This window comes from Falco naumanni, chromosome Z, assembly GCF_017639655.2.
Source record: "Falco naumanni isolate bFalNau1 chromosome Z, bFalNau1.pat, whole genome shotgun sequence".
NCBI classification, from domain to species: Eukaryota; Metazoa; Chordata; class Aves; order Falconiformes; family Falconidae; genus Falco; species Falco naumanni.
This window is the reverse complement of record NC_054080.1, coordinates 18,276,489-18,301,344: the sequence shown is the minus strand read 5'-3', so window position 1 is coordinate 18,301,344 and position 24,856 is coordinate 18,276,489. Positions and strand designations below refer to the sequence as shown.

General features: G+C 36.7%; 1 protein-coding gene across 1 annotated transcript in view; it reads left to right on the top strand.

Annotated features, from left to right (window-relative positions):
* Positions 1 to 24,856, top strand: part of MCCC2 (methylcrotonyl-CoA carboxylase subunit 2) — a 37,386-nt gene that overhangs the window by 8,391 nt on the left and 4,139 nt on the right. The window contains exons 5-16 of the mRNA XM_040579927.1: positions 153 to 280; positions 2,824 to 2,936; positions 7,509 to 7,622; positions 14,195 to 14,259; positions 15,200 to 15,299; positions 16,237 to 16,332; positions 17,481 to 17,553; positions 17,762 to 17,838; positions 19,951 to 20,017; positions 20,290 to 20,446; positions 21,238 to 21,352; positions 22,619 to 22,704. Of these exons, the coding sequence (XP_040435861.1) occupies positions 153 to 280; positions 2,824 to 2,936; positions 7,509 to 7,622; positions 14,195 to 14,259; positions 15,200 to 15,299; positions 16,237 to 16,332; positions 17,481 to 17,553; positions 17,762 to 17,838; positions 19,951 to 20,017; positions 20,290 to 20,446; positions 21,238 to 21,352; positions 22,619 to 22,704 (1,191 nt within the window). The remainder of the gene's footprint in view (positions 1 to 152; positions 281 to 2,823; positions 2,937 to 7,508; positions 7,623 to 14,194; positions 14,260 to 15,199; positions 15,300 to 16,236; positions 16,333 to 17,480; positions 17,554 to 17,761; positions 17,839 to 19,950; positions 20,018 to 20,289; positions 20,447 to 21,237; positions 21,353 to 22,618; positions 22,705 to 24,856) is intronic.

The window sequence follows — 24,856 nt, the reverse complement described above, 5'->3', positions numbered from 1 at the left end:
ACAACATCATAGTGCTGAAACTGCTGTTACAATGTGCATTTGAGAGAATGCAGGTGAGGAGGGCTGTTTTTGAGCATGTTGCAGTTCTTAACCAACAAATATACTTCCTCATTAAAATATTTTTCTCTCTCATAAACTTGTTTTATTTTTAGGGTGGAATGCTTGATTGTGGCTAATGATGCAACTGTCAAAGGTGGTACCTATTATCCCATCACTGTTAAGAAACATTTACGTGCTCAAGAAATTGCAATGCAAAATCATCTCCCTTGCCTATATTTGGGTAAGTCCCATTGCAGAAATAGCAAAAAAATTCATTGTTAAGGGCAGCTCAGAATCTAGGTAAGACACCACTTCTTCAAATACATGTTGTTGAGACAATGTGTCCCCAGGTTTGGCTAACCAGACATGTATCTTAGACACACATATTAAAATGTTTTCTCACTGATACTGTATTACCTCTACAGACTGGTTGCAAGTCTTAACTGGAGGGTACCCATAGCTTCTCAGCACTATCTTCTGCACTGCTGTAGGGCTGGGTTCATGAGATACAGGTGTGACTGCGCCATTGTATTACTTTCTTATTCCCTTCTATTCTGTCACGCTTGAACAACCTATCCTATAGTCTCATCCAGTCTTAATTCAAATTACAGTTTAAAAAAAAAAAAAAAAAAGTTACTTTGCCTTTTGGTAGAGCATGTAGTTGTATGAGATGATATACCAAAGAAATAAAGCAAGTCTCAGTGCCAAAAGTGTCAATAATAGTTTGGATCAACATATAATTACAATTTGGCATTAATTTTACTGAAGCAAAAATGTCATTGTATATTATTTTGCATTTCAAGTTTAGGCTATTAAATCAGTATTTAGCCAAACCTCTACGTAAGTTTTACTTAAGTATACTTTTACTAAAGATAAAGATCAGAGTGCTAGATGTCTTTAGTATATCACAGGGAGTATTTTCTTAGCCTGGTTTTGTACAAATATAAGTGCTTTCTGCTAGTGTCTGTCTTTCAGCCCCAGTTCCCAGTGTAGTAACTTTTGAGCCCATTAGCCAATTTCAGCCAAATTTGACAGAGATATGTAAGAGTGTGTATTCCTATGGATTTTGTGTATGTCAGTATCAGCGGAGGAAGATCTTTCTACTGTCTCCATTTGGGAAGTGGGGTGGGTTAGTCCTTGTCCATTCCGTTTGGCTTAGCAGCTTACGTAGATGTGAGAGGCATTAATTGGTTTGCCAGTCAGGAGAGTTTTACATGGCAAATAGTCAACATAAATATCGGTCCTGGCTAGCATAAGCATTTGTAATTTCTTGCCCTGCTAACAGAGCAAACATGCAAAGAATACCAAGAGAAGGATTAGGAGAAATAAGAACTTGAAAGTATTGGTGGGGTGGATGCAGGGTCAGCATTGGTGGGGACTTTGTGGGGTTGTCATACAGCAATGGGAAGTCTTGGAGGCAAGGGGAGTGCTAAATTTTATCCTAGTTATAAAAAACAGAAGAAACCTAGCTTTTCTGTTTGCAAAACTGATTATTTTTTTTAGTCTGAATTAATGAATTCTATCTGTTCAGGCAACTCATTTTTCTAGTGAGTTATCAGTGGGAAATTATGTGTTATTCTACTGTTTCAGGATCTTACGGAATCAGGAACCGTGGGACATACATATGCCTTTGGAACAAAAGTTTAATTTTTTTGTTCCAACTTTGGGATGTGTAGTCCGTGTATATATACTGCTCGTCAGTCAGACCTGATGAGTTATTTTACCTTCGCAATTTCTGTACCCAGGCTTGTTTCAGTTGTGTGATCGAGAGGGAGTGCTTTGTAGTCAATCAGCACTTTGCTGACCATGTAATTTTCATGCCATTTAAACTGCCTTTTCTCTTGGTGGTAGTTGCCTAGGTGTTGATTCCGGTGTGGACACCATATGCCCTTTGTCACCGAGTCAGTCACTGGGTGTGAGCATTTACTTTTGTGTTCAGGGATGTCCCATTTCACAACACTGGTGTTTTGGCAGGGTTGGAGTTTGTCTAGTTGTCAGAGTTGATGCTGGTTTGGGAGAGTGGTTCTGCGAGAGTGGGGAAAGAATCTAAACCCTGCTTCACAGTAAAGCTGAATGCAGGGCACTACTTGCTGCAGCAAGGGAACATGAGAATGTGCCTATGTGCTGTTGTTCATAGGTAAAAGTTAATTACCAGGGGCCAGAGTTCTCAGAGAGGCTTGGCCTCCCTGTGCATTTCCTTCTAGTCTTCTATCCTTCTTTGCAGTCTTACGACATGACGTTATTTTCATTATTTGGGAGTGGAGAGGTAGCTGCAGTTGGAGACCTGTAAGCTGGAAGGTGCGTCGTGAGGGAAGGACATGTAATAAATAAAGGTTCCTAAAGGTAGTAGAAGGTCTTTGGTATGTCTGTGTAATCAAAGTATGAAAGTACACACGCTATACCTCTTGGACTCGGTGGTGGTTAGTCTCGTCCTTTTGTGGAACTTGTGACAAAGTTGCAATAGAATAATGGAGTTGAATTGTACATTGAAAGTATTCTTAGTTTAAATGTTTTGGAGTAAGTAAGTTTGTATAGGGAGGTACGATTGCATCTCTGAGCACATCTGAATTTATTTTCCATTGGAATGATAGGGACAGATGTTTGGGGCGGGGGGAATTCAGTTTTTTTTTCAGGAATAATATCCTAATATACCTAGATTCACGGAAATACATATAGTGTTAGTGATAGTAATTGCTGTATATTTTAAGTAACATGTAGATACTTCGCCAACAACTTAAGTATGTAACACTGTTCAAAGACATAATATATTTTCATTCACTCTAGTTGATTCAGGAGGAGCAAATTTACCTCGGCAAGCAGAAGTATTTCCAGATCGAGACCATTTTGGCCGTATTTTCTATAATCAGGCAGTCATGTCCTCACAAGGAATTCCACAGGTAATTTGCTTTTACTTAAGAATGAAGTGTATTAATTAGTTTTCACACTTGCTGCCTTTATTTGGTTTCAAGGCTTGTACCCATGCTTTGTTTTCGACAGCACTGTGTTGTGCTGACCTGCTGACCCAGTCTGGGGGTTGGGGGCACTGTAAACACAGTAATTGTCCATTACAGTTTTGAAGAAGGTGTTGTCTTTGTTGGCCTTAGAGTTAATAACATGACCTACCTGCTCCTATGTTGGAGTGGGAGAAGAAGGGACTTGACAACATGGTACATAGTGCCATGTGAGGAAGCATTAGGAAATCTCTTGCAACAGTTGATTATTCTGCAGCAACTCTGTAAAGGTGAAGACTCCTTTGATGATGGCTAGTCAATGAGACATACCTCCTACTAGCAGGGGTATGTGTGTATTTATATATCCATTTTACATGCTGTTGTGCTGTGTGAGAAAGCTGCTGTAATGATGAGGTTATTTTCTAATGTATTAATGATATATAGAATTACTGTTAGTCACAGTTCCTGGATTTAGAAGTGTTCTTGTGTCATAGGTGGTTCAGGAGTGCATTGTGGTCAGTTTTTTGACGCAGGTGGCATGCTAAGGGCGGTGCACTTCTGGAGCTATTACTCATGAAGAATGTAGAACCGTCTGAGGATGTGATTGCTGATGACAGCCTTGGCTGCAGTGAAAGCGGAGGGCAGAGTATAAGGTCCTGATGGAGGTGAGGAAGGCAGGTAGCAGATTAAAGACCCTGGACTTCAGGAGAGCAGTCTTGGGCTTAAGAGAATTGTCAGCAGGGTCCTGTGAGAGGCTTCCAGGGAGGGCAGAGTCGTCCATGGTCTTTGAAGATAACCTCCTCCAAATAAAGAAAGTCTCCAGGAAAGCAGTCAGGTCATTCCTACAGAGCTGCTGTCTAATCAGTCAACTCCCAGCATCTTCATATGGTTGTGTAGCCCGCATACCTGCCTTGTACTCCCCTTTGCAGGCTAAAAGATTCAAGTTTACTTAGCCATTACTCCTACAGAAAGTGTTCCACAGCTTTGATGGTCCTAGTTTGTCTGCTGTAAACTTTTTCCCAGGTTCATTATATCTTTTTTGAGATGGAGGAGCCAGACTGCATTACTCGATAGAACAACTCATGATAGATTTGTATATATATATATATATATATACTGATAAACACTACTTTTCTTTTCTATTCCTTTGCCAGTAGTTCCTAACATCTTTGGGCTTTTTTTGTCTGCTGAGCAGTGAGCTGCCAATTTCACTCAATTATCTCAATGTCACTTTATATTGGCTGAATGAAAGAAGGTGAAGGAAATTTTCAGGATATTCCATGTGAGAAGAAAAATTGTTTTGGAACATTAGGCTTAGAAATAGGTGTTGGAACCTCAAGCAGAGTAAATGTTTAGCTAACTTGCTGTTTCATCTGAGTACTGTCATGATATATTTCACCACCATATTGTTTTAACATTAATTGTTGAACTCATCATTGATGTAAAGTGGAAATAGGACTTTATTTTTTTCATTCTTACCAACATCTGTCATTGAGAGGCATAGTTGGGCTGGCACCATTTTCATTTGTTCTCTGTGAGAATCTGTGCTTGTTTGACTCTCCTAGTCCAAATGGAGGAAGTAGAAGCTAATAGTTCCTTTCAGTGTGAAGTAGATGCACCAGTCAAAGATACAGTATCTCATCTGACAACTCCTTACATGGCAGACGTTGGCTTTGCATGATTTCTGAGGAACTACATTTGTTACTTTGACACCTTTTTGGCATTTTGGAACTAAGTCAGACTTCAGATCTTCAACCATCTTTTCCTCTACCTGAAATCCTTTCCTCAGAGAAATCCAAGGCTGAAGATTCCAACAATGCACTAAATCTCTTTGGAAAGCCTGACATAATATAACTTCTGCAGTTCTCTTCTTTCTAACAATAAAAGTGGAGCAATTGTAGTGATTAGCTAGGTCTTCAGAAGAAAAGCACTGTTCAGTTAGAACAAAAATATTTAGGAGAAAAGACAGTTTACAAGCTGGCCATTCTGCAGAATCACTGATAGGTCTAGATTGTACTTTAGATTTGTATGTGTGAATTAAATTTGTCGTGGCACTTTTGTGGAACAGCAAATGTCAAAGAAGACAGTCACAGGGCTGTTTTACCAAGTTAAGTTTTTAGGAGAAGTTTGGTAAATCTTATTTATGCTGGGGACTAATCATTATCTGATATGGGAATAGTGACTTTTAGATTTTTTGTTAAAGATTAATATGTTTGCAGGGCTGAAAGTACTGATGTTAGGCAGGACCTTTCTAGAAATGCCTGGCCCTAAAGTCATGCTGGCGTTTTCCTGAATATCTTGAAACAACCTTAAGGTATTTTGTAGAGTTCCTTATAAAATTGAATTTGTTTTTATTTTGATTACCTTATAGTGTTATATTAAGAGTAGCGCTGTACTCCTATACAATAAAAACTAAATGTAGGAAAGATTTACCTTTTGCTGAAACACATTTTTGTTTGGTATGATTCTGATGAAAGTTTAACTTCCTTAAAATATTTATGGAAGGCTGGGAGAAATGTTTCATGTAAAGGACATAATGTGGGTGTATTTTGTTTGGGAGATGTTTCTATCCTTTGTTTCATTCCAAAAAGGCACTATTAACACTTGTAAAGCTGGTATTGATTCTCTGCTAACATACTGTGGTAGCTAGAATCATCTTCCCTGTGTGAGTGGATGTTTCATTAGGAAATGGTGTAAGGAAATTATGCTCCCTCTGATTTCCATTCTGGTTAATTCTTCTGACCTGGTGATCTGGGTTTTGTTAGTTTTCTACCTCCTCTTCTTGTGGCCTGCCTGAAGGTCTGTTTCATCAGTTCATCAGCCCTTCTCAATTTTGCCCTTACAGTGCTTGCTTCCCCAGCCCACCCCACCCCCCAACCCCGTTGCCTATGGGCCTTTTAATTTCCCCCTCCACTTTTTCCTGTGACTAATCTGTTATACTCCTGATGCAGCTTTAAATTGTGATGATGTCTGTATGGCTGTGAATCAGAGAGGTGTGATTAGCTTCTCATTAGCAGGTTCCTAAGCTTGCTCTCACTCACACGCTGCATGGATACAATGGGAAGTTGATCAGTGGGTATGAAATACTGTATGTACATTTAGAACTGTTGATTTTTATTCTGCTCTTAAGTAATTTCCTATGCAGTAATTCAAAGAATGAAGTCAGGAAGTAGCACATTAGTTGGGAATTCAAAGCTGTGCTATTTGACAAGCAGATTCTATTTTTTCCAATATATACATTTTCCAATTTATCTATTGGAAAAAGTAATACCCGAGTTAAAGTTTCAATGCAGGCACATTTTTCAGCATAATGCACAGCAAAATTAAGAGTAGGAAAGAAAACCAAAAATTCTGGGGGAAAACTTGAATGAATGAACTTTTTCCCATTTCTAGAGGCTTATGTTATCTTTGTATTTATCAGGAGGTATTTATTAAATGCACAACAGAAATACTTACGATGAAATGTGACTGAATATAGTTTAAAATACTGAAAATAATACGGTGAAAAAGCTGTTTGATTTGGTGGTAGCAGTTTGACATAGTTCATCTACTCCTGCTTTAGATACAGGTAATGAGATATGAAAGTTTTATTTCTGTGTGCTGTTTTCTTTTAAGAGCAAACATTAAATTATCATTTAACACAGAACACTGCTTGATGTTGCTTTAGAAATATTTCCAAACAAATTTAACACAAAATAACATTATTGTTTTGTGACTGTGAAAGAAAGCGTTTCTTTTTGTCTGCCTTTTCCGTGAGAGTATTCAATTTGTTCTGCTTTACAAGCTGTTTTGAAACTGTCTTTGGAGGAGCTCCCCTGAAGGAGAAGTGAGAAACTTCATTTTCATGATCATATATTGCTTCATATCTGGGGTCAAGTCAGTTTTGTAAAATTGTCACCAAAATATTACTGGTGGAAAATGTTCATTGTGTAGATGTTCACCTCAAAATTAGGCAAAAGGATGAAGCAGAGATTATTCATGCTAAGGCCTTGAGATAACATTGAGATACTCAGCACACCTTGAAGAAGCAGAGTTAATTGGTTGATCCATTGGAGAACTGAAGTTACATACTAGTAGATGAGAAGGATTTTCTTCAAAGAATGTTAACATTGGTGAAATTATGCCCATAAGCAACAACTGATGCTCTGACAAGCACAAATAATGGGAGCAACCTGTAGGTTTCAACCTTTTACCATTCATCAGTAAAAACAAATTCCATGGTAGAACATGCACCTTTTCAAATGTTTCACATACATAGCTCATGGTACTTCATATATGAATTTTCCTGCAAGCTAGCCTGAAGATCATAGGGAGACTGTGGAAAACTAGAGATTCCCCATTTTTTTGAAGAAAAGCAAAAACATAAATAAGAAGTTTGTTCTGTCAGTCAAAAATAATCTTGCTGTGCTGTCCTGGAACCTGTATTAAAATCAGTACAATATGTAATAGTAGTGTGAGCACTAGCTATTTTGAAGCATTGGACAATTCATTAATTTGTGATTTTTGTTTTCCCAATAGATAGCAGTAGTAATGGGATCGTGTACAGCAGGAGGAGCATATGTACCTGCAATGGCTGATGAAAGTATTATTGTTGGCAAACAGGGAACAATATTCCTGGGAGGGCCACCACTGGTAAGAATACAGAAGTTTCTAGTAACAAAGTGTGCTGCTGACAATTGTACAGATTAAACTATTGAGATCTTTCTTTGTGAGATATTTCCAGATATTCTGTAGATTAAATGCAAACTAATCTACATTTTCAAAGTATATCTGAATGTTTATATCCTAAATTAATCTTTTTCTTTTAGAAGTGTATATATAAATCAGACTTCATTCAGATGTCTTTATAGCACTGCTTTTAGATTGCTGTGCACATTTTGGATGATAAAAATGCTTTCCGTATTCAATTATGTAGCCTCTAGGTTTGACAAGACATAAAATAAAAAAAAATTACAAGCATGTGTATTATATCTCAGAGTCAAGATAAGAGAACTTCAGACAATCTGCTGTTTTATGGCAGTTTACAGACAAAGGAGACACACTGATGATGGAGTTTGTCATAATTTCCTTACTTTCTTAGTAAGGATTTTTTTTCTAAGAAAACTGACCTGAAGAATTCCTGTGAACTAAAACTTGCCTTATTGTGGAACTCATAGTGGAATTTGTGATTGTGCAAAGTATTGCAGCATAAAATAGCTTTAAAATTAACAGTAGTGTGGCTCCAACAGGAAAGGGAGTCCTTGAGTAGGGTTTATTTTTTTAGAAACAGATGTACCAGTGTATGTTCTCCTGTAGGCTCAGTTCTATACTGATACAAATAATAATCTTTGCTGACAAGGATAATTTTACTTAACCACAAGATTTATGAGAAGAAAGGAATTTCCAGTTGTAAATGTTATGTTAGTGCTAGAGTAGCATCCAGCACAGTTGTTCTAGTCTCAGTGAAGTCTGACTTGCTTTTTTTGAAACAGTCAAATATTTGTCTCATTGAACAAACTGGTCTGAGACAGCATGTTGGCTCTGTTTTGGTTGTAGTCTTTTGGGAACTTCTAGGCGAGCTTCCTGTGACAAAGTCAAGTACAAATCAAATGTCCCTCAAAAAGTCCTTCCAACCTGGGCAGGCCTAAATGGAGAAATCACTTTGTAACAGCATTGTTAATGAACATACTGCTCTGCTCAGTTCCTGTAGTAATGGAGGAGGTGAAGTCTGCTGGAAGCCACTTCTTTTCACCATTTAAGATTCTGGGAAAATTTAGGAGGTCCCATAAGCTATGGGAAGACAACCATTGACAGAAATTTTTTTTGTTGACCAGTTGCTAAGCCATGAATGTGTTAATTTCCTTAAAAGCATACATAAAAGAACCTACCCTGTGATGTCATTTTGTGTTGACTTGTATAGCACTGCTCTCATTTCCACAGTATGTTTTTGCATTTCAGTCTTTTCCTTTACTTTAGGGTGGTTTTTTTCCCCACTGTGTCATCTTCATGCTGAAGGTGTATTTAGCATTTTATACCCTCTTTGATTCCAAAATTCATTGTATAGGTTGATTTAAAATTCTTGAGCAGCTTTAAAAAAAAAAAAAAAGTCTTATCATTTAGGCAGACATACTTTTATGTGGCTGGTAAATGCTAATTACTATTCCAGAACATCTTAAATAAATTTAAAATGTAGCTGGCATACCAAAAGCAGCAGCAGGGGACACACAGCTGTAAGACAAGGATACTTTGTTGTCTACCATAATAAAATAAGCATTTAACTTGAAGTATCTCATTGTTTCAGTGGAGGCTTTCCAGGCTGGCAAGAAGAACAAAGTAATCAGCAAAAGCAGATGAAGTAATTTATAGCAGCTATGTCTTTGAACATTAATTTATTAACTTCTCATTAGAATTTAGAATTCTACAATTTCTTTGTTGGAATTTCTTTGGCAGTAATTGTTTTAAACATCTTACCTAGGTCTCTGTCCCTTTTTTTCTTGTGTTAGTTTCTTTCAGCTTGTTGTTTATAGGTGAACAAAGACAAATCCTCCCTTAAAATTAAGCAATTTTTCTGTAAATGTATCACTGTCATTTAGATATTAGGAGTTTCTTGGTGAAAAGTGCCTTAAATATGAATAAAGATATTAGTTGAGAATAATATTAGTTGAGTGAGTAACATTTGATGATTCATACATCTTTTTATTGGGAAGGAAATCAGCACAATGAAAGAAATGAACGTTTCCATCAGACTGTTATTAGCTTGCTTATTGTGTTACAAATAATTGCCCTGGTTGCAGGAACACCTGAGCTGTCTTAAGTACAAACCCCTTCCAGGTCCAGCAGAGTTTATTAGCTTAGAACCAGTGACACTTAAAGTGGCAGTACCGCCTCTGGGGCTTGCTCAGGTTCAGAGTAATTTTTTGCAGAAGCTCAGCTAGTAAATCTGAAAGGCCTGAGCAAATTCAGCTCTTCTGACATGGCATTTCCATTGGCTAGAGTGCCGGGGAGTGCTCTGCACTTTGCGTGATTCTGCTTGGAGCTGTTAGAGCTGGAAAGTTTCATCAGACTCTGGGAGAACCCTTGGATGCACTGAGTAATGTGTTCTGGAGAGCTTGCTCAGAAACAGTTTCTTTCAAGCTCCAGCATTAAGCAGGTACAAAATAAGACAACTAATACCCCGTGCTACCCAGGAAGCTCACTAGGAAGCTGAAAAAAAGGGAAACAGACTTTCTTGTATTGAAAGGGCGGTAATCATTAATATCACAAGGGAATTTAGGTCACACATGTATATAATTGAGACGTAGTGCGAGAGAGTATCGCTGGGGTAGGCAGCTGGAAAAAGATGGCCTAAGTCAGGTCTCCAAGGGAAGACTTGGCTAGGGAAGCCAGTGACTGCAAGGAGGTTGTGAAGGTCCAAAGGATGAAAACTTTTCACCACTTCCAGAGGAAGACGTCACAACTCTCCTTCAATTTAATTTGTTCCTTAGCAACCTGCAGATGTAACGATCCCTATCTTTGTGAGTATAGATCAAACTTTAATATCACTACCTGTCAGCTTTTCTGTTCAGTAGAGCTTTTCATATTCTCACTGAAAATATTTTCCTTGCCTTTCTCTAAACATCAAAATTACTTCAGACTCCCATAGAAACTTACATTCCATGTTGTAGCAGATATTGTAGCCATTATTGTGTTGCTCTGTTCCCAAAAATTTCTGTCCAGTATGAAAAAAATTGTTTAGGTAGGTGAATGATGAAATCCAATCCAAAGCATCCTAAGGAAGCAAAAGCAAATCCCTGTTGTTAGTTATAATTAGTTTTGGGATGTGTATGGTAAAAGAAAAAGTGAAGTGCAGTTACAGTCCAAAATCTGAAGTGCAAGTTTCCTTGGTCTTCTCTTTAGAAAGGTGAGGAGTAGTGACTTCATGAACAGATAAATGTCAATAGTAACAGAAGTGTCACAGTAGTAGTAATACGTAAGGCCTTTCTTCTGCACTCCCCCAAGCTGCGAAATCTGTATGCTCACCACTGGCAGTACTGCTCGGTGGCTCAGCGTGGCGTGTTGACCTGTGGGCTTTTCCATCCCATTTCAGAGACTTCCAGTTCTTCTTCCCCAGGGAAAATTTGGTATTCTCTGTGCTCAGTAGTGAAGGAAAGCCTGGTAAAAAGGGATAGGTTTGTCAAAGTCATGTATATTTATGTTCTGGGGACTGAGCTACACGACAGCCTGATCTATTGTGGGAAATGCACAATTTATCCAAAGTCTGTATTCATTTATCCTGGTGATTGCTAGCTGAAGTAGCTTGAACAGAGGTTTCCTTGAAAATACCCACATATCTTGTCAAGGCTCTACTTGCAGTCTGTTAGAATGCAGTAGAATGCTCTACTGCACTGTAGTACCTGGGAAGGTGATGGAGCAAATAATCCTGGAAGCTATTTCCAAAAACACTACAGACAAGAAGGTGACTGTGAGTGGTCAGCACGGAAATCATGGCCTGACCAAACTGATAGCGCTCTGTGCTGGGATGACTGATTCAGTGGAAGCAGAGAGCAGTAGATGTTGTTTATGTTGATTTTTGACAAGGCTTTTAACACCATCTTCCATAACATCCTTCACAAACTGATGAAGTACGAACTGGGTAAATGGGCAGTGAGGTGGTCTGAGAACTGGCCGAACTGCTCAGCTCAAGCTGGAGGCTAGTCATTAGTGGTGTATCCCAGATGTCAGTACTGGGACAAATACTGTATAATATTTTCACTGATGACCTTGGCAGTGGTCCAAAGTTCATTGTCAGCAAATCTGCAGATGATAAAAACCTGTGAGGAGTGGTTAATGGAGCAGGTGATTGTGCCTTTCAGAGGGACATCAGCGGGCTGGAGAAAGGGGCTGAATGGAACCTTTTGAAGTTAAATACAGCAGGCAAATGCTCCTTGGAAGGAATAACCCTGGGCACCAGAACAGGCTGGGGACCAACCAGTTGGGAAGATGCAGAAAAGGCACTCTAGGTCCCAGTGGAAACCCAAGCTGAACATGACCCAGCAATGTTCCCTTGCAGCAAAGGCAGCCAGCAACATCCTGGGCATGCATTAGAGAGACTGTTTCCAGCAGGTCAAGGGTGGTGATCCTTCCCATCTACTAAGCCCTCATAACACACATTTGAGGTGCTAGGTCCAGGGCTGGGCTGTCCAGACCAAGAAGAATGTGGACATACTCAAGTGAGTCAGTGAAGGTCCATGAAGATGTTGAAGGAACTGGAGTATCTGTGATATGAGGAGAGGCTAAGAGAGCTGGGACTGTTCAGCCTGGTGAAGAGATGGCTCAGGGGGAATCTGTCCCATGTGTATGAATACCTTGCAGGGGGAGTAAAGACAGCAGAGCCAGATGTCTTACTAGCACCCAGTGACAGGTCAAGACGCTGCAGGGCACACACTGATGTATAGGAAATTCTGTTTAGATGGAAGAAGACACTTCTTTATTGCAAGAGTGGTCATGCCAAACCCAGTGGTCCAGGCAGGTTGTGGAGTCTTCATCGTTGGAGATACTCAAAACTCAACTGTACACGGTCACGAGCAACCTCCTCTGCTTGACCCTGCTTTGTTTTTAAACTAGACAGTCTCCCAGGGTGGCTGACAGACCCCACAACTCTGATCTTGTGATTTGAAGAATAAAAACTTCAGCTCTGTGAAAGAGGGAAAAATCCTTTTTTGTAAAGTTTATTAGAATGAGTGTCTGGATTCCTGTGCTAATAGGAGTCAGTGCTGTATTCAGATTTGTTAAAAATTTTACAGTAATCACAGAGTCACAGTACGTTATAACTGCATACTGTGTCAGATGTGTAAAAAGAGATGTGTGGAATTATTTCGTAGAATCGTAAGAGTAAAATCATAGCATTATTTAGGGTGGAAAAGAACCTTAGGATCATTGAGTCCAATTTTAAACCTAACACCCAAGTCCACCACTAAACCATGTCCTAAGTGGCACACCTACATGTCCTCTAAGTGCCTCCAAGGATGGTGACTCAGCCAATTCCTTTGGCAGCCTGTTCCAATGCTTTCAACCCTTTTAGTGAATAATTTTTTCCTAATTTTACTTAGAAGTATGTTCTTCTGTTTGTTGTTCAATGAAGGCTCAAGTTAATTAGTCTCTGACAGAAACTTTTCGTTAATTAGTATTGGAATGCCACACCTTTGTATTAAATGGGTAGCTGTTCAATTTAAAAGCAAAAATCCTATTAGTAAAGAAATATCTATAATTTTACAAACTTGACAGTTTGGAAGCATGTGTGTATGTATTTACATATTTAGTGTGCTTTGGTTTTAGACATGGAGCTTGGAAACTGAAATCTCTTTTGGAGGTGGTGCTAGTTGTCTCTTCGCTTGCCTCTTGCACTACCTCTGTAATCTCCATCCATGATGAATAATGGTTTCACCACCTTGCAAGGAATCCTTTTCCAAAGTAGTTACAGTAGACTGGAAGTGCATCAAGAAGTTATGGTTGGTTTTTTTTACCATGCAGTAAATGATACTGCTTTGTTTCAGGATGGAGTTTACTCACTCTCAAATTATCTTGTCAGGTGTAAGATCTGACAGTTAAGAGGATTTAGAATTATGCATTCCAGGTATTTTTATGGGCATATCATACTTGATCTGAACAGTTTTATGCCACTAATATGCTTTGTTAAAGAAAACTGTTCATACTAAATTACTGCGTGTTTAATGAAAAATTTATAAAATAAAAACTTCTAGTGATTGTTTTATAGTTAATATTTTAAAAACTAAGAATTCACAGAAAAAGAATTTGTGTAAAGAAGGCAATGCTGGAGAGTGCTGAGTTTCAACTGATGTATTGTTAGAAGCAATGCAGGAACATATGTTTGAAATACTTGCTACGTGCTAAATTTTTTTTTGTGAAAATGCATAAATCTAAAGAATGTGTATGTAAATGCACACTAATAATGGACACAGCAATAAATACAACAGTTATTGGAGAATCTTTCTCAATTAAGCCTATATATTAATGCTAGTAGAAGGACACAAGTCAGAGAAATTAAGTACTTTTGACAAGTTTCTGTGTCATCACATTTAAATGCTCTGCGGGAGAGTAACCGATGAAATATTATTCATGAAGAAACATTTTGCAAAGATCTCTCTTACTGCTATAACTAAGCCAGTATATATATTAATGCAAGACAAGTGTCAACTCTAAAGCTTATTTTCCTTTTCCTGCGGTAGGTTAAAGCAGCAACTGGTGAAGAGGTATCAGCAGAGGATCTTGGAGGGGCAGATCTTCACTGCAGGTTTAAAGAATTTTTTTCCCAGAGTTCATTTATTCTATCCTTTAGACTTTAGTAGGGTGTATTTTATTTATTTAATATATATATTATAAGTATTTTTTTAAACTCCATTTAGATTTTGAAAATTAAGGTTTTCTATATACTTAATCTGTTGTTTGATGAATCATTTTATTGTTAGACTAGCATAGTTACCTTATGCCACTCTAGTTAGGAACTTGTTTCCTTCATTTAATACTTTAAAATACTTTTGTGTCAAATGTACTGCAGCATCATGCATAATATGGAGGACTTTTCTATAGCGTTTCATACTGAGTGTTCATAGAAGAATGCACATTGAGAAAGATAATGTATTTTGCAGATTGTATCTTTCATACTGTCCATTAGAACTTACTACAAATAAGATCAAAATAGCTTTTTTTTTGTAAGAGAATACTTGTTATCAAAACGAAGAACTCTGCACTTTCTAGTTCTAAAATGAATAGTAAACAAATTCAGGTATTACTGTAAAATGTTAGATATTACAGTGCAATAAATGCATAATTTTTAACTCGGTTTACTGATGTGAATAAATTATTTTTAAGGCCAGTTCAAAACATTTTTGTAAACAGAAGTTTTATTTATAATTTCAAACAAATTTTGATTTTTATTTGAACAATAATTGTCATCTTTTATATTGTCATTTAGATTCTTTTACTTGCTACAGTTACTGTTTTATGTCATGTCTGATAACTTTAACGTACTGTTTCAAAGAACAGTTCAGGCATGGGTTTTATTTTGAAAATAATTTCATAACGAATCATGGAAAGCTGTATTGTAGCATCTGTATTTTAAAGATAAATATAAAGCTTAAAGTCTTAAAAAAAATTTAAATCTCAAATTTTCACTGTCAATTTTTTTTTTTAAAGTCTTCATATTGTACATAACTGTTGTTATTTATATACAGAAAATCTGGTGTAACAGATCATTATGCTTTGGATGACAATCATGCACTTCATCTAGCAAGGAAAGTTGTAAGAAGTTTGAATCTCCAAAAGAAAGTAGACGTAAGTGTATAGAATCTGAAAACACTGCATTGTTGAAGTTAGGAATGCTTTTCTTCGCCTGATTTATACAACATTTTTTGTCTCTGACTTTAGACACTTTAAAAATGGAAGTTATGGTTCTTGTCTTGAAAGATTTCTCTAATGTTTCAGTTCTGCAATTACATCACTGGTGCATTATTCCCAATAAAATTACTAGGACTACATGCATGAGTGAAGCAACTAGAACAGTGCTTCAGAATCACAGAACTGCACTTAAAGATTAACCTAGTCCTGCAAGGTGCTTGATTTGATTTTAAGCCCACGTGATCATTCCTCTGGACTAAAAATTAGATACCTACTAAAGCATCTTTTCTGAATACACATTTTTGATGATTATTAATGAAAGGTATAAAACTGAGGGAACAGACCTAAATCATGTCATTGTATTGATTTAAAAATTCCTTGTAGAAAACAGGATGGATAGCATATGGAGGAGGAATTGCCTTAACTTATTTTGGCAGGAGACACGAAAGGTTGAAGATTAAAGCTCAGCAGCTGAAGGAATGCAAGATTTTGTTTTCAGTTGTGTGGCAAAAATCTTCATTATTTTTTCAGAATACTACGTGCCTAATAGGGCACAGAGGAAAGCAAATGGAGGACATGCTTTATTTTTAATAGCATGGAAAAAATGTGGAGTACATATGGAGGTATATGCAGGAGTAGAAACAAAGATAGCAGTAAGTAAGTGAGAAAGTATTACCAGTCTTCAAAACTACCAGCCTGAGAAACTTAATCTTTGTGCAAAATGAGAACAAGCCAATACAGGCTTTTGTTGTGGTGGTTGAAGAGGAGACTGTTTTCAAAGCAGTTGGCAAATTAATTGTTGTTTATTTTTTTAAGTCATAATGTGTACTAATAATTCCTTTGTTGTGTAAATTATTTTCTTTAATTGCTTCAGGTGGCTATAGAACCATCAGAAGAGCCTTTGTTTCCTGCTGATGAAATATATGGAATAGTCGGTGACCAGCTAAAAAGAAACTTTGATGTCAAAGAGGTATGAATGTAAATGCAAGATCCACATGCCTATACATACATGCAATCAGTTTTCTTGCAGGAAATCACTTTTTATGTCATTATAATTTGTCTACAGCAATCTGATTTGGGGTATATAGAGAATATTTACATTTCATAAAATCTTTTAACGTATTTTTTGTATTTTTGTCCAGCAGATCCATTACAATGGCTATGGCATGTTGAAATAAAGTGCTTTTTGGTTATACTTCTAAGAAGGATGAGAGATTGATAACATTCTGAAAAAACTGCCAGGACTTTGTGCTGCAAAGCATTTTACAGACTTGCTGAGTGACATGATAGCTTTATTTAGAGATTTATGGAGTATAACACCCCAAACAATTCAGTGGTCTTCCAACCACATATGGAAACTTACTGTACTCTACTGCAGGTCTAGTGTAATTATTTGCCTTGGTACCTTCAGCCACAACCAGAGCTTTTCTCATACTTTGCGTAGATCCCATCTTCAGCCTTTTTCACTACCAACCAAGTATTTATTTTAGAAAAAGTCTTAGTGTGTACCTTTCTTTAAATACTTTGTCAGAAATTATTAGGATTTGCTTTGCATCAAGGGAAGAAAAGATGAACACTTATTATTGAGTCTCACATTACACCCTTGAAAGTTGTAATACCTTGGTTTTGTTTCTTTTAAAGTTGAAGTAAGTATTTTCTGGCAAATGTCTTGCTAGCAATGAATCTATATTTATATGAAATGGCTCCTTTGCATCTCAGAGAAACCTCAGAACAGATCTTTATTTTTGTACGTCACAAACTTAAGCAAAGCTGAAAATAAACTTACTGTTTTTCTCTTTATGATTGTGAGTCTGTTGATTAATGTTTAATATAACCAGAGCTAGCAGTTTTTCTTTGAAATGTAACTAATCAGGAAAACTTTGTTCCTGCATAATTTAAACTGTTTGGTTAGAAGTTAGATTTTTTGTAAACATGTAGATAAATCATACTTTAAAAAGTAAATAAGCTTTCCCTGACATCCAGACTATTTATATGGTAGGCTGCTTGATGTTCTCTGGAAAGTATTTAAGTTGTATGTTAGTGTGGTCTTTCTTTCTAAACAAATTTAAAACTATGAAGGATTAGGATTTTTATTTTCTTTTTCTATTTTTTCTTAAGGTCATTGCTAGGATTGTAGATGGAAGTAAATTTGATGAATTCAAAGCCTTGTATGGAGATACTTTAATTACAGGTATTTAGAAATATATTATAATTATTCTTTATATGTTCCATCTGGTTTTATAGTTGGATTCATTCTGTTTGGCTCACCTGTTGATATTTTTAATAATGTTTTTCTTTGGAGGAGTAGCAGTTTCTATTACCAAGAGAAGGTATTACATTTATATGCTATGGTAAAATAAATATATATGCAAATTTACAGATTTATCTTTCTCCTTTAGGATTTGCAAGAATATTTGGTTATCCAGTAGGAATTATTGGAAACAATGGAGTGCTTTTCTCAGAGTCAGCAAAAAAGGTAAATAAATAGATTATTAGCTTGTTTGCAATTGACAAAACTTCTGGTGGACAACTTGATCTTGAAATGAGGAACTTTTTTAAAGTGGACTGGCTCCATGTTTTTCATGTAAACATGAAATAGCTTCATAATGTAAAAATATTTGACCATATTTTAATAACAGTGTTTGGTAGATTTTTCTGGTATGAAGTACATAGGTCAATATGGAAGTACAGTTAGAAAAAACACATAGACAAAAACATTGTTGTGTGACTACAACACAGTTGAAATAGTATATCTTGAAACTTGCAGCTATTACAAGAAAAGTCCTTGCTGACTGCATAAAATACCCTAGTAGTTATAATTTCTAGCCTATAAACTGTGAAGTACAACAATAAATCACATACTTTTTTTTTTTTTTTTTTTAATAACTGGAAGCATTCAACCTGGATTCCAGTACTCAGTTCATTGGTTTGCCAGAGGTTTAATTTTTGTACTTGGCTGTGGCAGCCTCCTGTCTTAGACTGATGAGTGAAAACATGTGCCATCTCATAAAATCTGTGAATTGAAATATCTGTTTTGTGAATTAAAGGGCATCTTTGATGGAATATTGTGATTGCATTAAACACACACTTATTAAGATTGCTTTACAGATTAGTCTTTAGGAATTGGTGGTGATGAGGAGTGTCTAAGTATGGCAGAGTGGTTACTTACTTTGTTCTGTGTTGTTTGTTTTTTTCAAGAAGCTACTGTCAGTTGAATCTTTTTTTGTAATAGCAATTGTATATGGTAGTTTTGTTCTAGCAGACCCCTCAAACTAATGGTGAGCAAATCTGTACTAAAAATCGATAGGAAAAAGGAAGCCATGATGAGAGACTTGAAGAAAGGAAGTAATTTTACTGATTACTGCTGTAAAAAAAAATATATATGAAATTTAGTTTCATGTACTGAAGGAATACTTTCAACTTGGAACACTGCAGTAAGTTACATTGGTTTTGGCTAGTGTTTGTTTTAACACATGTATTTCCAAGTTGAAAATAACTCTTTCAGTATTTCTAATACTTTTGGTATATTTGTGATAATTGAGTGCTGCAAATTTTGCCTAACAATGAAAAAGTGTGTAAGGAATCTTCCTGTGCTGACTTCTGCCAGTGTATCAGTACTGTAAAAGAAGATGGTCAAGTTTTACTTTTTTCACTTCTAGAGAGACCTTTGTCCAGATGTTGCTTTTGTAAGCACCATAATCTAACAACGTTCCTTTTTTTTTCTTTTGCGTTTTTTAATGAGTTGTGACATGTCTTTTTCCCATGATCATCACTATGCTTTTCTAGTGCTTCTCTAAAAAAGCTAGCTAAGGATTATGCTTTATGATTTTTCTCTCCTTTTTTTTTTGTTTTGTTTTTGTAAATTTTCTGGTTTTCTGTTGTGAAGAGGTTAGAGGTTTTTTCAGTTGCTGTGCTACATACTTTTTTTTTCATCAGCAGTGTGTAAATAATGTGAGGAACTTCATTGATCTAGATTATTTCTAGCTGAAATGGAAGCTTGGAATCTACTATTTTTATCTTTCTTATGAAATTGATCTTTTCCTAGAAAATCGGGGGAGGGCATCTGCCCTGAGAAAAAGGGAAGAGCGTTAACAGCAGCTGGCACAGCCATGAGCTAACAATGTGTGTGGACCTTTCCCAACTTCAGAGAATAGTTTTCTTTCATGCCGGAAATGGGGAGATATTTTTTTGCTGTCTGGTTGTCTTAATTTCCATGACACTGTCTTACAAAACTCCATGTTGGGTGTCACACTGTGAAACTGTCTGTTGTTTAACTGCCTCTTGGGCTGAGTCAAAACAGTTGGGTTTTTCAGTATCAGCAGTCATGCTTTTTGAGGGTGTATTTCTGCTTTACACTTGGACTAATGCATTTTTGATATTTTCTTTCTTCTGCTAGAGTGAAAGCATGTTTTGCAGTTGACTTTGGATGAAGCAGTAATAGTACAGCGCTTCCTGATGGAAATACTCCCAGGAACCAGTGGAAGGAGACTTCAGAGTGCTGACAGCGGTAGCTTCACTGATCCAACTTTTAATGACTTACTCTTTTCTTTCTCTCTCTTTTTTTCTTTTTTTTCCCCCATCTCCACAGGGTACACATTTTATCCAGTTGTGTTGCCAGAGGAATATTCCCATTGTGTTTTTGCAGAATATTACAGGTGAATAAGCTCAATATTTTGAAGTTGTACTATGTGGTGAGCTTTGCTGTTAAATGTTGAGGTTATGACTTTTAGACAGCTTCTTGTGTTCTTTGTTGTACCTACATCTCCAGACTGTTCTGAAATCGTTTTGTCAGCAGCTAGTGAAGGCCTTGCCTTATGATTTGTTCTTCAGGTTTCTTCAGGCATGGGCCATAAAGCATAGTGTGACATATAGTACCACCTAATAATATAAAGTTAGTAAGCCATTTTTTCATGTTGAAATTCTTTAGGTTTCATGGTTGGTAAAGAATATGAAGCTGGAGGGATAGCAAAAGATGGTGCCAAGATGGTAACTGCTGTAGCTTGTGCCAATGTACCTAAAATAACAGTGATTATCGGTGGTTCTTACGGAGCTGGAAACTATGGAATGTGTGGAAGAGCATATAGGTGAGTGTTACTTCCAATATGGCAGAAGATAAGACTTAAGTTAAGAGGCCATGACCTTGAAATATCATTCAAAAAAACTGTCTAAACTCTTGCAGAAGTTGTGCTATTATGAAAATAAAGCAGTTCTCTATTAATATGGTCATAAGTAATAACAACCTGAGAAACCTGTAGAGATTGATAGGCTCATGATTAACCTTCATTTAGGTGAAGGAGGAGGTTATCTAACATGTAAACATGCTCACTTGCTTTTCTCCCTTTTTAACTCTTGGAGGAAAAATTGTATACTCCTAAACAATCATTATGCCGTATGGGCTGATCCTTTATTCTGCATTGATAGAAAAAAATACCAGCTTGTGTAAAAAAGAATCCTTATTCACTTTAATGAGCCTGTTTTTATGAGTAATGTTTGCAGAACTCCTAAGGATTTTTTTTTTTGACCCTTTGTACATGACTCACATACATGTTCTTTTCATTTTTTCAAGGTCCCTGATACTTTTGAAGTTGTTGATATTTTTAAAGAGAAAAATCCCTGGGGGGAGGGAGGTGTGAGATGAAGAGACTCAAGAAAGAGAGAACTAAGTTTTTAAGGTGCTTAAATATAGGAAATGAGCAGAATTTTTGCATTTTCAAACATAATGCTGCAAGTATTGAAGTGCATTGATTTGCATTCTTTAAAACCCAATACATTTACAATTGTCATACATAAAAATGAATTCTTAGCTGAGTGAGAATTATTTCTTTACTAGGAAATAAGGCAGTCTTATTGTAATATTTAATACATATTTTTTCAGTCCAAGATTTCTATATGTGTGGCCAAATGCTCGTATATCGGTGATGGGAGGGGAACAAGCTGCAACTGTTCTAGCTACAATAGCCAAGGACCAAAAAGCAAGGGAGGGAAAACAGGTACATCTTTCTTCTTTCATTTGCAGTAATGTCATTCTCATTTACTGTTTCACTGGAGTTGTTCACTTCATGATCTAGGAAGGGATCAATGAAGTGATCCCTAGAGTGAGACATCAATAAACTATTGTTCTCCCAATGCCACCTAGTGCACTGAGAAACATGAAGCATTTGTGAAATGTTGTTGTTTACATCTTCTAAATGTGAAGATCATTCATGACATTTCTTGTCTTTGCTTAAAGAGTAGTATTTCTCATATCATCTTTTTGTACTTCATGCCGCCGCTTATTAGTTCTACCCAGGAGAAGCAGCCACAGACCCACCCTGGTTTGGGAGTATGAGGAGGAATATGTGAGAATCAAAAGTGTCTTTCCAGTTATTTTTGAAGACGGCATTTTAATAGATAGCTGATCTTCAAATTATTCAGTGACTAAGATTTATGAAACTTTTAACAGCAGAAGTCTGTGGAGGTTTGGAAAAGAGTTTGACTCATTTCAACATTTTAATTGAAAATTAGTGGCATTTTGTTTAATAATCTTGTCTAGTTTCTCTGCACTCTTCTGATGTGTTTTTTAAATTACACGGTTTATGTTTATACTGGTGCCTTGATCCCATAAGAAGTGATTTTATTGTGATGTCTGTAAATTTCTTGTATTTATCATTAGTAGCTATTCAGAATAATGAAGCGGTCTGTATGTGTTATCTCAATGTGGGTTTTTTTTTCAATACTATACTTGGGCTTTCTACTGATAGAATATATGCACCCTGATCTCTCTCTTAATTTCCTAAATCCCTAAGACAGACAGGATGACACCTAGAAAGAAGTTTGAGAAAAATAATTGTAGTTAATGTCATTAGAATGTGTTAGAAACTTGAAAACTTTTGGACCAGTCTGGATCATAGAGAAACCCAGTGTTAGAATAGCACACTTGTTTTACTAAAAAAATCTTGCTAAAGGCAACTCGGAATGGGGTTTATTCAGTACAGTAGTTTCAGTAATTTTTCAGATGCTAATCCCCAGTAATTCTGATACTCAGTTAAATATGTATTTTACTCTTCCACCCACCCATTTTGAAAAGTGTTATTTTAATTTCCTTGTCAAATATGCTAAATAGGCAATTCTGTGTAAAAACGGGGGGTTCTTTGAGGAGATCATCTTTTAGGCAGTTTCTTTGGGTTTGATGCTGCATACAAACCTCTGCTGTCATTGTGGAAGAAAATATTAAAGAATATCTTATCTGTATTTGTTTATTTGCCTGGGTTTTTTAGTTATCTGAGGCAGATGAAGCAGCTTTGAAGGAGCCAATCATTAGGAGATTCGAGGAGGAAGGAAACCCTTATTATTCCAGTGCAAGGTAACATATAAATGATCTTCCCAAAACTTATTTGTAATCACAGGACGTAACAGTAACACCTAAATCCTGGTACTGAAGAACAGCAGAACAGAGCAATGTGAAACAAAGTGTGTTTGATGTACAGGCATACAACACAACAGGCTTCAAATAAATGTTTTGTCTGTCTTGTCTCTGTAGTATGTACTGTTTCAGGAGAAGGCATGCACTCACAGGAATTATTTTGCTGGTTCTGTAAGTAATTATATGATAACATGGAGTTTATATTCTCTGTATTTTATTCTGGGTAAGTTTCATATCATTCTCCCCAGTGTAGTATCTTGTAACCTTTCTTAAGACTATTGAATAGTGTAATGAGTGGCTGCATGTGAAGAATTCATTTTAGTGGGGTTGTGAAAGTAGAAGAGGCCAGTGTCAAAGAAGTTTCAACAAGACCTGAAGTCATTTGCAGGTTTCAGGTCATGATCATGGTAGGTGACTATACTGGATGATAGCAATTTGGATAGGGCATTAGCTGATGAGTGCAGCATGTTTATGTTTGTTGATAAGTTCTTTGCAGCATTTTATGCTCAGGTTAATAGAACATGAGTAAATGCCTAGGAAGCAAGGTCACATCATGGAGTGTTACCTCTGGCAACTAGCTTGGAAGTCTTCTCGATCTCTGATTGTGACTTTACATTAGTTCCATCCTGTCTGTACTAATTTTCCTGCACATTTTTCTGCTTACAGTATCCAAAAGCTAATTCTCCACAGGCTCTCAGCTGCTAATGATGGTAGAGGGCAGCATATAGTAATGGGGCTTCAGTGTGCCTCTACGGCTTCTCATTTTGCAGAAAGAGTATTAGTCTTATACAACTGTGAAGTCTTCTGTATGCATGTTTTTGTTTAGCTGAATTAGGATTACTGATGGTTTTCTTACCTGCAAGCTGGGAAGTTTAGAAACAAGCTGAGTACCAAGTGTTTGAGATACAATAAATTTTGATGGGGGCATCATAGGCAGAAATGAGTGTGAACAGGGGGGGTGCAAGATACTCTTGTCAATGTCATAGGGATGCCAGTAAGAGAGGGAGTTTGGGAGCCTTTTTTGTCTAACTTGATACCTGCTTAATCTCACATCTGACAACTCTGATGCAGTGGTAACAGCATCAGCATAGCATCAGCAAGCTCCTTTATGCATAGTTTACCACAGTCTGAAGGAACATACAAAATTAATGGTAGCTTTTTACTCTGTTTTCTGTTGAGATGGTGGAATGAACTTAGCTGAAAGAAATCGTAACTGGGGGATTCATACTCATTTTAGTGTTTAATCAAATGAGTGTCTTCATTAAATGGAACCTCTTGCCATTTACCCTGGCTGGTGCTGTAATGGGATAAGTATTCTCAGTAGAATATGTAGCACAGGGTTTGTGGTGTCATCTAGGCAGATTTCAGTGGTGCAGTTTTATAGCATGTGGGTCATGGATTTAGGGAGGGTTTTAGTGTCATCACTGTTTGGTCTCTGCTTGTGGCAGAGGCCTATGTGGTAATGTTGCAGAGTTTCATATGTATTCTCAGCTTCTGGAGGTTTTATGCATGTGTACAACCCTCATTGCTACTAAGTTACAGTTTATGGGGGTGTTTATGTATAAGCAATGAGGATACTTTTGTGAAATCCTGAATTGTTATTGATAGGGGCTTTCTGATGGCACACTGGTTTTGATACTTGTTTTTAATAGCTCAAATCTGTTTAAATTTCATAGTGTTTTCCCCAGATTGAAAGAAGGTGTCAGCTGTTAAAAACTTCTGGCTATCTCTTCTAGTACCCATCAATAATCAAACCTAGTACTTGTGTCGCAAAACCTGGTGCCCTGAGGCAGGAAAGAAAAATGTAAACACATATTGTCATCTTTTATAACTGGATTTTAAGAAGAATTTTTCACTGATACAATAACATTTAAAAAAACGAGTCAAAACTATCTGTATCTAAACTTAATCCCTACCGTGGAGGAAGAGATGAATGGTTGTGGGGTTTTTTAATTTGCTTTTTTTATGTGTTCACTGGTAACACAGTCATAGTCTCTTTGTACTCAAGATTGAAAATAATTGCATTTAACATTCAATATATTCAGTATATTAGCGATATGAAAACTTGTCCTCTTCCAGAAACCAACAGACC